This window comes from Carcharhinus amblyrhynchos, chromosome 4 (assembly GCF_965287045.1).
Source record: "Carcharhinus amblyrhynchos chromosome 4, sCarAmb.v2.hapA, whole genome shotgun sequence".
Classification (NCBI taxonomy): domain Eukaryota; kingdom Metazoa; phylum Chordata; class Chondrichthyes; order Carcharhiniformes; family Carcharhinidae; genus Carcharhinus; species Carcharhinus amblyrhynchos.
In genome coordinates, this window is record NC_137327.1 from 57,418,246 (window position 1) to 57,434,516 (window position 16,271).

At 44.0% G+C, this 16,271-nt stretch overlaps 1 protein-coding gene across 4 annotated transcripts in view; it reads right to left on the reverse strand.

The window, feature by feature from the left end:
* Nucleotides 1-619: 619 nt before the first annotated feature.
* Nucleotides 620-16,271, reverse strand: part of elmo3 (engulfment and cell motility 3) — a 112,598-nt gene continuing 96,946 nt past the window's right edge. For 2 of the 4 annotated variants that reach the window (XM_080187217.1, XM_080187218.1), the window contains exons 17-21: nt 15,290-15,402; nt 12,327-12,431; nt 11,317-11,399; nt 8,167-8,247; nt 621-6,208 (exon numbers count right to left, since the gene is read on the reverse strand). In XM_080187217.1, coding sequence (XP_080043343.1) covers nt 5,996-6,208; nt 8,167-8,247; nt 11,317-11,399; nt 12,327-12,431; nt 15,290-15,402 — 595 coding nt within the window. In that variant the 3' untranslated portion in view covers nt 621-5,995. Of the gene's footprint in view, nt 6,209-8,166; nt 8,248-11,316; nt 11,400-12,326; nt 12,432-15,289; nt 15,403-16,271 lie in introns of all 4 variants that reach the window. The other 2 variants (XM_080187219.1, XM_080187220.1) reach the window with 2 other exon arrangements.

The window sequence follows — 16,271 nt, forward strand, 5'->3', positions numbered from 1 at the left end:
GGGGGGGTGGTTTAGAACAGAGTTGAGGAGGAACTTCTTCACTTAAAGGGTGGTGAATCTCTGGAATTCTCTGCCCGTTGAAGTGGTGGAGGCTGCCTCGCTAAATATTTTTAAGACGCAGGTAGATAGGTTTTTGATAAGCGAGGGGATTAAGGGTTATGGGGAGAGGGCGGGAAAGTGGAACTGAGCCACGACAGATCAGCCATGATCTTATTGAATGGCGGGGCAGGCTCGAAGGGCTAGATGGCCTACTCCTGCTCCTATTTCTTATGTTCTAAGACTAAAATGAATTAAGAACGAATAGGGATCATGTGTTGTCCTTAAGCATGTACTGTATAGCAGAATTATATTTCTGGATTAAATGAAAAACTGAATAAATTCAGATATGGTTTAAGTAATTCATTTCCTTGTATTTTTCTATATAGGTTGTTGAATGACCTGGATAGCTTAGAGCACACTATCAAATTTAATGTCAAATTCATTCCAAGTGAGAACTTTTGATGTTAAATTGAGAGCAAGTAATACACTTGAAAGAAAAATTGTTAAAATTTATGTGTGGGGATCCCTCACCCTGAGGTGAAGGGTTTGCCAAATGAGCCAGTGGAGAGGAGGGGGTGGGGTTTAACCATCTGTAATTATATCAAGTTGGCATCAGCTTCATCCCACTCACTACCGTAACATCAATCATTGCGGGAGGCTTATTATGACACTGAGTGCAATCTGTACAAAGGCAGCTCGGTAGCAGAGGGATATTTTATTGCGATTCAGTACTCAGGTTGGATGGCTAATAGAGTGCAAGAGTTGTTGAAAGCTGCTCACTTCATAGCAGAAAGAAGACCATTTTCTTACAAAACATGTTAAGTTTTTTTTAATACAAATTTGTACAAAAAAACCCAAAGTAGTAGTGTCATTGTAAATAAATTAACCAGTACCGACTTCTGCAGTGTGATCCAGTGTATGTATGTCTGTGGCTATACACACTGTCAGAAACATCCTGTAACTGTTAGCAGTTACAATTCAGAGGGGGAGGATCAGCTACAGGAACAGCCTCTTGCCACTAGGAGACTGCATCTCTTTTTTTGTGCAGACATGCATTGAGATGCTCATGTGTTTTGGCACTGCAATCAGTTTCTGATTTCCCCTTTCACCCTGCATTTCATCAGCCCTGATTCTCAGCTCCAGGGGTTGCAGGTTTGCACACATGCCCTACCGACTCTTCTCCCCCCAGCAGCATAGCTAGCAGTGTTTGGCTATTTCGTTTCACAGGGCTGCAATCTCCCTGCTTAAACACACACACATGCATCCATGCACAAATACGCACACACCTGTCCTTTGCCATTCTGTTTACTTTGATGCAGGATTTCAGGAACTGCATTTCAATTTTGATTTAATTTATTTGGTTAACCAAAAGAAGTGGTAAGTGAGTGGGTGCAAAATCCCCCTCCAGAGTGCATAATGCAGACTAACTTTCCAGTGCAGTACCGAGGGAGTGCTGTCCTTCCCTCGGTCCTCTAAGGTGGATGTAAATAGTGCTTTTTCGAAGAACAGCAGGGAGGTTCTCCCTGCTGTCCTGGTCAATATTCATCACTCAACCAACATCACTGAAAACAAGATGATTGCATTTATCTCATTGTTGCTAGTGGGATCTTGCTCTGCACAGATCAGGTGCTGCGTTTCCTACATTACAACAACGACGATACTTCAAAAGTGCTTCTTTGGTTGTAACCACTTTGAGAAGTCCAATGATCATGGAAAATCCAATCTCAATGCAAGTCTTTCTCTGTACATCACCATGCATTCTCAAAGTAACCCTGTCACCCAACATGAGCTCTGTGCAATGTTCAGTACACACAAAACATCTCCCACAGTTTCACACTCGATCCTTCCCATTACATTGGATAAAATCAGGCATGATTCCTCCAGGTAGTTCACAGTGCAGTTCCACCTGAATGAAGCTAGGCTTAGAGGGTTAATTTACACATATTGGTTGCATAAACTTGGCTTATGTTGCCTTTAATATCAAAGGTTGACAAGTAATCTGATTGAGTATTTAAAATGTTAAAAGGATTTGATAGAGTAGGAAACAGGGAAACTTGTTCTTCAAAAGAACAAGAAAAACATAATCTTAACATTAAAGTCAGGAAACAATTCTTCACACAGGGTAGGGGAAATGTGAAGTTTTCCCCACCACCCCAAAGATAAAGGGTATCACAGGATATGAAGAAAATGTGGGTAACTGCAGTTAAAGGTACAGATTGGATGTGTTCCAACTGAATTGCGGCGGGGGAGGGGTGGTGGTGGAGGAAGGACTGAGCAGCTGAAAGGGTTATGATGTCTCTGTGAGTCAGAGTCATACATCGCAGAAAAGGCCCTTTGGCTCATCAAGTCAACAAAAACTATCACTAAAGACACACTAGTCCCATTTTCCAGTATTTGTCCCATATCCTTGAATGTTATGACATTTCAGGTGCTCATCCAAATGCTTTTTAAAGATTGTAAGATTTCTGGCATCCATTGCCTTCCCAGGCAGATTCCCACCGCTCTGAGTGAAAAACCTTTTTCTCAAATCACTTCTGAATCTCCTGCTCCTTGCCCTAAAATTATGCCTCCTCATGACTGACGCCTTGACCAAGGGGAACAGTTGCTCCTTACTCACCCTGTTCATACCCCCCAATAATCTTACCTCAATCATGTCTCTCCTCAGCCTTCTCTGCTCTAAAGAAAATAATCCAAGTCTACCGAGTCTCTCTTTATAGCTCAAATGCTCCATCCCAGGCAACATACTGGTGAATCTCTGTGCCCCCTCTAGTGCTATCACACTAGCAATGGAAACTGAACTCCATTGCTTTGCTATGTCTTTGAATGTTTGCCATCACCCATAGACAATCATTGCAAACCACAGCAAAAGGAAGCTTGGTTTAAAAATTGCAGTATTCTTTCTCCATGGAGGCATCTCACAAATGTCCATTTCAGAATCATAAGCAAAATGACGTGCACTCGCCTAACTCCAGCCCCTTATCTCTCCATTTTGAGGGTCCACTTATTTCAGTTCACTATTCCATCTAAGTTGCTCTTCAGTTAGCTATTCATCTGTGAAGGGCATCAGAGATGATCACAATCTTGTTTTCACGCAATACCCAAACACACACAAACACACCAATCTACTTCCCAGCAGAGGTCACACCAATTCAAGAGCTTAAACTCCATCCCCATTCCTTTCCATAGCCTAGTGGCTACAAACTTATTTATAGTTCATAGAAGCTCATAGAATCCCTATAGTGCAGAAGGAGGCCATTTAACCCATCGAGTCAGCACTGACCGCAATCCCACTAGCCCTATCCCCTTGAGCCCCATGTATTTACCCTACTAATCCCCCTGACAGTAAGGGGCAATTTAGCTTGGCCAATCAACCTGACCTGCACATCTTTGGTCTATGGGAAGAAACCGGAGCACCTGGAGGAAACCCATGCAGACATGGGGAGAACATGCAAACTCTACAGACAGTGACCCAAGGCCGGAATTGAACCCGGGTCCCTGGCATTATGAGGCAACAGCACTAAGCACTGTGCCACCGTGACAAGACCCAGGAAATTGAGCACCAACACGGCGCCTGGACAGTCGAATAATCATCTTGATCCATTAATTACCAGAGTTTGCAGAAATAACTACTGTAAATCTTCAGCCTTGGCCCAAGTTGTTTAACTGAGGTGACTAGTCCCCATGGTCAAAGCCCTCCCCGGCACCACTGCAACTAAACTTGTGTACCAATACCAGGTCAATTAACACAAGGGTACAGGTTATTTATCCCACCCTCAATACACCATTATCTTAATGCTGAGCGAAAAAAAAATCACAAGATAAATTTCTGTACAAGTGTTAGAGAATTGGCAATACTGTAAATGTGTAACACACTGTGCACTGCAACCAATATTTGATGCAGATGAAAACTAATCGAAAAAGGAATATTTTCCTACGTTTGTTCATTGTTCTGTTCCCCTCAGCACACTCAAAGAATACTTCTACTTTCTCCCTCCCCCTCGTTCTTGTTGACTGATAATGGGATTATGGTTTTGGATTTTTTTGGAGGGCATCACATTTGAACTCAATTATATTTTTTGTTATTCGGATGTGGATGTCACTGACAAACCTGGCATTTATTGACCATCCCTAATTTCCCATGAGAAGTTGGGGGTAGGTTTGCCTTTTAAACCACTGTTGTATGTTCATAGTGTTGTTAAGTTTTGCTTTCTCCTGGAAGTACCTCATATGCACACCTCCCATCTTTCGAAGAGTCAGGAACCCCTGACCTAACTTTGTCTCCCTTCCCTGCCAGCCTACCCATACGTTAGGGTTGGTTGATGCCAATCATACTTTTAAGGCAGGGATAAATAGATTCTTAATAAGCAAAGGTGGGGATGGAGGTGAAAGGTTATCGGGGGGGAAGGCAGGAATGTGAGGTTGAGGTTATTATCAGATCAGTCACGATCTTACTGAATGATGGAGCAGGCTCGAGGGCCTACTCTGTTGCTAACTTGTATCTTTCTACGTATGCATGTGGTGGCCCAAATGCAGGCCCCTGTCGAGATCAATTAAGTCAGCACCGACCCTTTTGGCCTGCATTACTTGCTGCTACCCCAGGCATTATCTAAAAGGAGAAAGATGAAGATTAGCTCACAATCTGTCATCAAACGAATTCAGCACAAAACTAAGTAAATAATGTCAAAATAGCGAGCGTATAGATAAACATAAGTTTGAGATCATACACAGCCACCAACAGCCTATTGGAATAGAACCGACCCCCCCACCCCCAAGCCTCATTTCACTGTGGGGAAGGCAGGTTTATCCCCAAATGCTTATGTGGCTCATAGTGCCACAGGCTAATAAAATTTAAGTGTAAAAATCAATTGACAAACATGCAGAACTTCCCAGTTATGTAGCATGCAGGAAATTCTACCCCCCAGCGAGTACCGTTGGTCACTGAGTGAACAAGCCTACGGTTACTAGCAGGTGATCTTGATAGAGGCCTGAGCTGTCAGTTCCACCCTGTCCACGATGCCTCATTGGCACAGTTCTATCTGCCGCTCCCCTTCCTCTAGGTAAAACTCAGGGCATCGCAATGCCAACAGGTAGGCAAATTAAAAAGGGGCTGCTTTCACTTGTTTTTGACATAAACATGGCTCCTTTACACATTGTGTGGATGGAGACTGAGATTAACAACAGTCAATGCCAGTTCTGTCAGCAGCTGGCAGAGCGGCCTATACCCACATCAGGCTCTGGAAATGTTGACTGCTCATGGCTATGACTGAATGGGTGGAAGGTGCACAGTCGGGATGGGTGTGGAGGTAGAGGAGGGCTGTCTATAAATGATCCAGGATTAATCAGGGTGTGAGTGTAATCTGCCAACATCCACTCTCGCCCTGGGCCAGAATTAAAGGTTGGCTGCTGCAAATGATCTGAGCATCACACCCCCTTGGAACACTTGTGGAGAAAGAAAAGAGGGTTAATGCTGCAGGTGAATGACCTTTGGTGGACAAAAGGTCACCAGCCCTGCAAAAGGTCACTGGCCCAACTAGTCACTCCTAACTCCCTCTCTTCACAAATACTGCCTGAACCTCTCGAATGTTTCCGCCATTTTCTGATTCAATCCGATGAGAATAGTGGTTTCCCCCTCCCTTGGTGATCGATCAATTCTTGTGAGTTAACCCCCCCCTCCCCCCCAACAATTCCACACCTTGTCTATCCAAAATTCCCCAGTGCATTAAAGGCTATTTATTATCTGCTTGGCTGTTAACAGCTCGTGTGCACCACAGCATCCTCTCATGAGTACCGTTTTTTCTTTTAGAATATTGCACATGAAAAGTACTTGAGTCGCTGCCTGCGTAAAAAAACCTATTTTGTACATGCACTGTATAAAACCCACAATGTCCCCTCCCCACCCCTCCCCAAACCCAGAGGAAGTGCTGGCATATTTCAACGTGATCGCTTCTTGATCCATTCAGTGCTCAGTGTGGCTGAAGTCATAGCAGAAGTTGTAGTTACTGGGTGCGTTGGGGACAGGGGGAGCAGCATCCGGGATGGGGATGTTCTCCAGGTCCAGGAGCCGCAGTTTGACCTCCATGGAGAGCAGGATCTCCAGCTCACTTTTGGTCTGCTCACTGTTCAGCTCCTTGCCCAGCAGGACATTTAGGCCATCAGTCCAGAGACAAAACTGCAACAAAGAGAGAGAGAGAGAGAGAGAAATAAAACACAAGTCATTTCAGAACTGAATAAGGCTTAACATATTGACCAAATAACTAACTAAATGGTAAGGACTTCATCAAATTATATAGTACAGGAGACCAATTGGCTCCACGTGTGGTGCTGGGTCCTTGAAAGAATCATTCAATCAGCCTTACTCCCCTGAAAACCCTATAGATTGTTTCCCTTCAATTATTTATCCAATTTATGTTTGAAAATCACAGGGGACCATTGAATCTGCTTCCATCCTTTCAGGCAGTACATTCCACATCACAAAAATTCACTGCAGAAAATAAAGCATTCTCATAGAATCTGTACAGTGCAGAAGGAGGCTATTTGGCCCATCAAGCCTGCACCGACAACAATATCACCCAGGCCCCATTCCCATAACCCCATGTATTTATTCTGTTTGTCACCCTGACATCAAGCAGCAATTTAGCATGGCCAATCAACCTAACCTGCACATCTTTGAACTGTGGGAGGAAACCGGAGAACCTGGAGGAAACCCACGCAGACATGGGGAGAAAGTGCAAACTCCACACAGACAGACATCCAAACCAGGAATTGGACCCAGGTTCCTGGCACTGTGAGGCAGTAGTGCTAACCACTGTGCCACCCATTCTCCTTATACTGCCAGTCCCCTGGTCCATTTGCTGATGAACTGAAATCTGAGCGCTCTGGTTATCAATCCTCCATGATGTGGAGATGCCGGCATTGGACTGGGGTAAGCACAGTAAGAAGTCTTGCAACACCAGGTTAAAGTCCAACAGGTTTATTTGATGGCACAAGCCACAAGCTTTCAGATCATACAAGCATGCTCCGTAAGACTTCTTACTGTATCAATCCTTCATCCAGTGTACAGACTTTATACTCGTCACAACATTATAATGCTTTCTACATTACAACAGTCACTACACTTTGAAGGACTTTCATTAATGGTGAAATGTTTGGGATGTCCCGAGGTGATTTCTTTTCTTTCATATACTCAATCAAACTCCAGATCATGTGGAAAACCTCTACTAAATCTCTTAATCTTTGCTGCTCTTCGGAAAACAATCCCAGCTTCTCCACGTCACTGAAATCTCTTATCTCTGCACTGCTCTAGCAAACCTCGTCTATACCCTTTCAAGGGCCTTGACATCCTTTCTAATTTTCATACAGTCTGCCTGGGACCTAACCAGTATTTTCTAAAGGGTTAGCATAACCTTCTGTATGCTATATCGCGATTTGCAAAGCCCAGGACACACTACGGTTTTTAACAGCTTTATTCTATCACTATCAAGGGTTTGTATATGTGAACCCCTGGGTTCTACGTCCTATGAAGCTAACTAAAGAGGATTTATATTCTCTGGAGTTTAAGACTGAGTGGCAATCTCACTGAAACACAGAAACTGCATAGACACTGAAAGATTGTTTCCATTTTGTCGGGAACACAGTTTCAGGATAAGAGACTGATCATTTAGAATTAAGGTGAGGAAAAAATGTTTCACTCAAATCTTTGGAACCTTCCAATAAAAGCAAATTATTCAGATGCTGAAATCTGAAATCAAAAGGGAAAATGCTGGAAAATCTCAGCAAGTCTGGCAGCATCTGTAAGGAGAGAAAAGAACCGACATTTTGAGTTCAGATGACCCTTTGTCAAAGCTAAAAGGCTTAGAAAGTAAGAGATATTTATACTGTAGGATGAGGAAATGAAAGTTGAGTCTAGCCACAAAATTAAGGGGAAAGGCTGCTAATGGCAGTCCATACAGACAATAAAAGGTGTGAATGGCCAAATGGCAGAGAAGCTGAAATCAGAGTGTAAATTGTGACAGATGAAGGTGTGGGCGGATAGGGGGTGTGGATGGGAGAGAGGTAAAATCGGTGGTGGCATTTTCGCCACGCACCCCCCCACTTCCTCGTCACAGGGGACCATCGACTTCCACTTACATCATATTTTGTTGGTGCAATAAAGTTCAGCGAGTAGTCCTCTGCATCATACAGGACGGAGAAGGCCAGATCCAGCACCTCCTAGGAACAGAAGAGAGTTTGTTAGTTTCAATATCAAAAAAAGGGGAAGAACGAGAAAAAAGGGAAGAACGAGAAAAAAGGGGAAGAACGAGAAAAAAGGGGAAGAACGAGAAAAAAGAGCAAGGGAATATAGGTACAGAATACATGGTAGAAATTTGCAGCAATCTGTCAACATTGCAACAGGTAGATTCCTGTTCGTAATAGAGACTAGGGTCGACTGGGGGGCTAGACCATCACCAAGATAGAGTGCAGCAGTCAGCAGTTTAGAGATTATTGGCTAGAGGTTTCAGAATACTATGCACAGTCTTCAGTTGCCATAGTCCACAACAGATGTTGCAGTCATTGAAAAGATATGGAAGAGAGCCAAAAGATTGATTGAGAGGATTGACTCATGTGAAGCGATTATATAAATTGAGCGTGTTCTCATTCGAAAAGAGGAGGTGGAGGGGTGGTACAAACACTAGTTTTCGGATTCTAAAGATACAAGATAATGTTGAATAGGAGGCCCAGAGGACACGACCTGAGCTCGAAGGGGGTAAATATAAAATCAATTTGTGGCAACAATATTTCAACCAGTGAGTGGTTAATCTGTGAAACAAATTCCCTGGGAAGATGGTGATGGTTAGTATTGATTCAAATTTAAAATGTATTTATTTGTGTCACAAGTAGGCTTATGTTAACACAGCAATGAAAATTCCCTAGTCGCCACACTCTGGTGCCTGTTTGGGTACACTGAGGAGAATTTAGCATGGCAAATGCATGTAACCAACATGTCTTTCAGACTGTGGAAGGAAACTGGAGCACCCAGAGGAAACCCACGAGGAGAATGTGCAGACTCCACACAGCCAGTGATTCACGCCAGAAATTGAACCCGGGTCCCTGGCACCATGAGGCAGCAGTGCTAACCATTGTGCCACCGTGTGTATATTAGGTAGAATTCTTTCAGAAAGCTGCAATTTAGAATGTAGTAGGGAAGTAGTTTGAGACAGGAATATGGTTAAGTGGTGACTTAAATCTACAGTTCCCAAAGCTTGTCAACATTGGGCTTTTCCTCACCTCTTGTTCGAGTCAGTTGGGTACTCATCGATCAAAACATCAAGTCAATGGATTCCATATTGTCGTATCATGTGACTAATAGGACAGTAGAACGTAATGGCCAATGATCTGTTACCATCAGCAATTCCCAAGCAAAATATCCAACCAGTGTGACATCGTTCTTGGTGAATTAAGTCAGAAGCAAGGTAGCAAATGGGCCAGGGGATAAGGTGACAGAGGCTGAGTTGACAAAGGAATGTCTATCAAAAAACAGTGAGGGAGAGACAAATGGGAGAAAATCTGCAATGAAGACTTAAATGTTGCAAATACACAGCAGCTCCCTCCCTCCACTGGAAGGTGATCAACAAATGGGGCTCTCTTTCTCATTCTTTAGGGTTAGGGTCAGCTCAGGGTCTGAGGTTAGGCTGGGAATGAACTGATAAAGGCCCACATTCAGTTTCTGACAGAGCTTCTGGGTTAACTTCTCGCACGTGAGAAATCTGTTTCTTTTTTCACAATCTGAACCTAGTGTCTCCGTCTTCTGGTGCGGAGCCGTTAGTTATTAATCGGGCAGTTCAGCAAACTCGCACTGGCAATAACACAAATATCAGGATCCCAGCCATGATGCCTATCCCTGTTCCTGTCCTAGCACTGCATAGATACAGGCCCATGTATATTCACAGTCACTGGGCGGATACAACCGTAAAGAGTGCAAGACAAGGAATCCAGATTGTTGCGTATGGGTCTGCAATGTAAAGTCTTTGTGTGATCAGAAAAGATCCAATGGCACCATTTAAAGAGGAATACCCCAATTCCCCCCCACCCCCACCATTTTCCACCTGAATCAGGAGGGTCTGGGTTCAAATCCAACTTCGGAGCCTTGGTTACATAATCAAGGCTGACACTCCAATACAGTATTGTGGGAATGTCACACTGTCAGAGATAATGTATGTCCAATAAGAAATTAAAGCAAAACCCCATCTGCCCTCTCAGGTAGAGGTAGAAGATTGGATTAGATCAAGGATGACCAAGGGAGATATTCCCAGTGTCCCGGCCAATGCTTATCCCTCAGCCAGTATCATTGAATATAGATAGTTTCCTCAATATCATATTACTGTTAATGGGATCTTGCTGTCCACAGGTTAGCTGCTGCATTTCTACATTATACTAAATGCATATATTGTACTTCATTGGCTACAAAGTGGTTTTAGACTGCCTGAAGTTGCAAAAGGTGCTATATAAATGCAAGTCTTTCTATCACAATTTAAACAGAAATTATGTGCATCATTGGCTAGGCCAACATTTATTGTCCTCCCCTAACTGCCCTTCAAAAGGTGGTGGTGAGCCATGAACCCACAGTCCTGTTAGGGAGGGAGTCCCAGGATTTTGACCCAGTAACAGTAAAGGAATGGCAACATATTTCCAAGTGAGGATGGTGAATGGATTGGAGAGGAATCTCAATGTGATGATGTCTGCATGTGTCTGCTGTCCATGTCCTTCTAGGTGTTAGTGGGCTTGGAAGGTCTCTGGTTTTCTATCCTTTAGGTTGTCCCACTTTTCTACTTCTTTGACCAAACTTTTGGTAACCTGTGCTCGTATCGCCTTATGAGGTATATTGTCAAATTCTGCTTGCCAAATCTCCTGTGAAGTGCCTTGGGCTGTTTTAATTCATTAAAGGTGCTATATAAATGCAACTTATGGTTGAGGTTGCACTTTTAGGGAGAATGTCACCTGATTCCAGGTAACTCATGCTGACAGCTCACTACTCAATGAATGATCCTAATCGTTTAGATGGACAGCAGGTCCCAGGCTATCTCCAGGGTTTGATTTTTATCCTGAGGCCACCTGAGCTTCCTAACAGTGCCAACACTACCACCTCATTGTGAGGCACTATGGAGCTTTCTGATGCAGCTCACTAGATTCAGGGTGGCTCGTAGGGGTCTTATTGGTCAGCATGGTAATTCCCATGGGTGGGAGATGGGTTGTATCCCATCAAGTGTTTGCAATGCCTGTGCCTCTGCATCCTGTACCCACCCGGTTCTGTTTCAGAGTGCTCTTCTCCTTCATGTGGGGACAGTCTTTTCCAGTCACCAGAGCCTTAATATCAGCCACAGGAACTGCAAGAGAGGCAAGTCAAAGTGTTTAATTAGCTGATGCTGCCCTTTAGCATTTACCCATTCAGTCTATTGCACCCCAACTTCTAAGCAAGGTCTCAGGCATGTTCAGTGATTCTGATTCCATCTGTGTCCAAGTTACAGGCCTCTAGCTGGAAGCTGGCCTGAAAACAATGAAAATCATGGAGTAATACAGTGCACATCTATCCAAACTATATTGCATCTGCCATTCACTTGCCCACTCACCCAACCTATCCAGATCATTGTGAAGGATCTCTGCATCCGTGTCACAGTTCACCCTCCCGCCCAACTTGGTGTCATCTTCAAACTTTGAGATGTTACATTTTGTTCCTTCACCCAAATCATTAATATAGTGTGAATAGCTGGGGTCCCAGCACCGATCTCTGTGGCACCCCACCAGTTACTGCCTGCCAATTTGAAAAACACCCATTAATTCCTATTCTTTATTTCCTCTCTGCCAACAAGTTTTCTATCCATCGCAATACACTTCTCCCAGTGCAGACTCGATGGGCCGAATGGCCTCCTTCTGCATAGTAGAGATTCTATTCTATTCCAATTGGCAATGGATAAAAGATCTGATCAAAGTATCTCAGAGTAGGAGCCAATGAATTACTCTGGAACACAGTGACCGTTTCTTTAGATTGTCACCTTCTCCTGGTCTGTGTCTGAGTTAATGCTCCACACAGGCCTTTTGCCACACCTACCTCATCTCACAGATCCTCTTATTATTATTCTTCCTCATTAACTGATCATCCTCTCCTTAAAGCAATCCATGCTATTTGCTGCAACCATTCTGTGTTATAGCAAGTTCTGCGTTCATCTCCATTAAAATAACTGTTTTTCATAATTTGTTTTTATGGTGAACCAGAGAGAGAATTTGTTTCCAGAATATCCAGGAGCAATACGTACTCTTCTCCTGCAGACATTCGATGGCCGGATTGTCACCTCCTTCCTCCACATCTCCATAGTGAAGCACTTTGTGATTAGGTGACAGGCGACAGTACCACAGCTTGTCTGTCAAATTAGACACAGTAGAAGGTTAACCCTTTGCTTCTCTGCTGCACTTCTCATTTAAACCCACTCAGGCCACTGAGGGCTGCTCGCGAAATGGCAGCATCCCATTTGATCCCCAAGTTGGCAGGCATTAATCCTGGAACTGATTTCACACTGGCTGCCACCCGAATGCTCACCAAATGGCGAACCTACATTCGATTGTTGATAGTACAGAAACAAGTCTTTCAGCCCATCAGGCCAGCATAATTAAGCACCCTATGCACCCTGGACATTGGCTCTTCCACCTTCTTCCTTCGGGAAAAAGATGCAAAAAAAGTCTGAGATTACGGACCAACTGCTTCTTCTTTGCTGCTGTCAGACTTTTGAATGGACTTACCTTGCATTAAGTTGATCTTTCTCTACACACTAGCTATGACTGTAACACTACATTCTGCACTCTCTCGTTTCCTTCTCTATGAATGGTATGTTTTTGTCTGTATAGCGTGCAAGAAACAATAATTTTCACTGTATGTTAATACATATGACAATCATAAATCAAATCAGACTTGCTAGAACTAAATGAAACACCAGTTGGATCACATCTGGAATACGGTGACTAGTTTTGGTCCCCTTGTCTAAGAAAAGATATACTGACATTGGAGGCAGTCCACAGAAGGTTCATTCATTTAATTCCGGGTATGGAGCGATTTTCTTATAAGGAGGTTGAGTAGGTTGGGCCTGTACTCATTGGAGTTTAGGAAAATGACAGGCAACCTTATTGAGAGGCACAGGATTCTCAAAGGGGCTTGACGGGTGGATGCTGAGAGGTTGTTTCCCCTTCTGGGAGAGTGTAAGACCAGAGGATATAATCTCAGAGCAAGAGATTGCCCATTTCTAAGACAGAGATGAGGAGGAATTTCTTCTCTCACAGGGCAGTGAATCTGTGGAATTCTTTCCCGCAGAGGGCTGTAGAGGCTGGGTCATTAAGTATGTTCAAGGCTGAGACTGACATTTTTAATCAGTGAGGGAATCAAAGGTTACGGGGATAAGGCAGGAAAATGGAGTTGAGAGTTATATCAGATCAATCATGATCTCATTGAATGGTGCAGCAAATTCAATGGACTGAATGGCCTACTTCTTATGGTTTCTTTTCTAGAGAAGATGGCCTCCACCTGTTTAGACTTTCCTGACAGATAAAATCCGGTTATGGCCTGAACTCTGAAATTCTTTCTTTGGTCAATCCTATCTGCAGCTGGCCTCCCGACAAAACTGACTGACCCCTCCCGATCCAGTCTGGACACTGGGGACAACTTAGAATCATCCTGGGTTCATTTTGTTTCAGCTAACTGGCAGCAATGGATCTAAATAACCTTGTGGTGAAACACCTCAAGCTGATGCAGGTTGTGGCAGCTGCTGTGAATAAGGTTCATAACGGGTGATTTACAGCCTGTCTGCAACAGGGCTGCCAATTTTAATTAAATCCAATTGCATTAACACCAGGATGGAAATTAAAAAGTGCCTAAACAAGGTCCAACGACACACGCTATCAATGAGGCACTGCAGCTTTCAAAGGACAAAGCTTAGATTTTCAATTTAATCACATTGATCCCTTCTTGACCCCAGCTCTCCCCCACACCCCTTGAGGGTTAATGTCATACATTAGCTTTGGTCTCTAATCTGTCACTTCACAGCAATAAAATGCTGTCAGTGGAAGCAGCACTGCCACCCCTCCCTCCCTCCCCCACACAGTCAGGACACTATATTTCCTCTCTGGGAACTACTCTGGCAGTTTTACCATAGCACTGTCTCTGCAGGAGGCCACACAAATTCGGCCTTTAACCTTAGCCATCAGTTACGTCAAAGCTTAAAGGCAGCAAAAAGTCACAGGAGTGGCACCAAGTCTTTAAGTTAAACACCCTGGGCTTATTCATATCTATTAAAACCAGTCATCCGATAGACATGAGATTATACCATCTTTTATTCTCGATTTCAAATCCCTCCGTGGCCTGGCACCCTCAAACTTCTGTAATCTCCTCCAGTCCCACAACATTCAAGAGCACTGAGTTTCCCTAATTAATCAATCTCTAATTAATCGATCTATCATCAGTGGCCGTGTCTTCACGTATTGAGACACTAAGCCCTGGGCTACCTTCCCCACACCTCTCCACCTCACTTTCCTTCTTTAAGACACTCCTTAAAACCTGCTGCTTTGACTAAGCTTCTGGTCATCTGCCCTAATATTTCATGTGACTGAGTGTCAAATATTGTGTTCTAACTTTCCTGTCAAGCACCTTGGGGTGTTTTATTTAATTAAAGGTGCTATATCAATGCAAGTTGTTGTCCTCTCCAACATATTAACTGTGTGAACTGCCCCTTTACAGCAGAGTGGCTTTACTCTAGGTTTTCCTGTCACATACACAATTTTCTGCCTCCCTCACCCAAAGGTGCTGCCTCTCCCCGCGTACAATCCACAGCTCCTCACCCGAGTACCCATTCTTCACTGGTGACTTTGCGCAGCAGCTTCCTGTGGAGGTTCCAACATGAGGTGCATAAATAGACGGGCAGCAACCACAGCGGGAACACTGAGTAACTGTCCTCTCTCTCTAACCTGACACTAAGTGTTCTACTGTTGCTAGCACCTGTGGAAGTGTGGCCCACTCACTGCAATCAGGAGAAATCTAGGGATGGGAGGGAGACTGAACCACAGCCTCATCAGTGCCAGGGTCTGGGTCAAAGCTAGGGCCAGAGCCTGGGTCAGGGGCAGAGCCCAAGGCCGGGATCGGAGTCGTAAGCAGGGCCTTCATGAGACTGAAGGGAATAAACAGTCTTAGAACGAACCAGTCTCCATTAGTCAATCTGTTAATCGTGGGAAGATCTACCTTGTCGTCTCCGGCTGCTGATTTTTCGGAAGAGAGTCCCATCAACCAAGCGGTTGAGTCGCTGCTGTTTGATCAGTTCCATCAGCTCTGGCTTCAGCCTCTCCCTCAACTCCCTGAGTGACAGGAGGGATGTACGTTAATAGACTCTGCCACACAAACCCGTGAGAACACCACACAAACAGATGTGCACACAAACATGCAGAGACATGCAAATATGAACACAGGTGTGTACCTGCAGACAGGAAGATAAACCTATGAACCAAAATGAACTTTCTCACCGGGTTTAAAAGTTGCTCCAATATTTTTCTTTGCACTGAAGTGAAATTTAATACCAGCGGGAGCAGAAGTGGGCCATTCAGCCCCTTGAGCATTCTCCTCCATTCAATAAGATCATAGTTGACCTGAGTGTGTCCTCAACTCTACAAAATCTGGGTAGGATAGAGACACAGAAGCCCTCTCTATTAAACACAGTAGTAGAGAGGTTACAACACAACTCCAGAGGCTCATAGCTTGTTCTCACCAAGTCACTGAATCACTGGATTCCCTGTGAAAGAATAATATGAAGCCATTTTGCCCACTCTGTCCTAAACGTCATATCCAATTACAATGCTCATGCCATATGTCTGGGAATCTATGGAAACAACAAACATTTTTATTTAAAAAAACAGAATGGCTTATGGACAATTTAGCTCGATCCAAGATGGAGACATGGGGTCAGGTGACCTTTTGTAATTTAAGTACAGCATAGGAACAGGCCCTTTAGCCCTCCAAGCCTGTACCAATCATGCTGCCCTAACTAAACTGAAGACTGTCTGCCCTTACTAGGTCCGTATCTCTCTATTCCCTCCCTATTCATGTACCCATCCAGATGTCTCTTAAATATTGCTAATATTTCTGCTCAGACAAGGATTACCTCACGTCACTGGAAAATGTAAATGACCACGTATGGAGGACCCTGACTTGGAAAATGATTCAAAGTGCA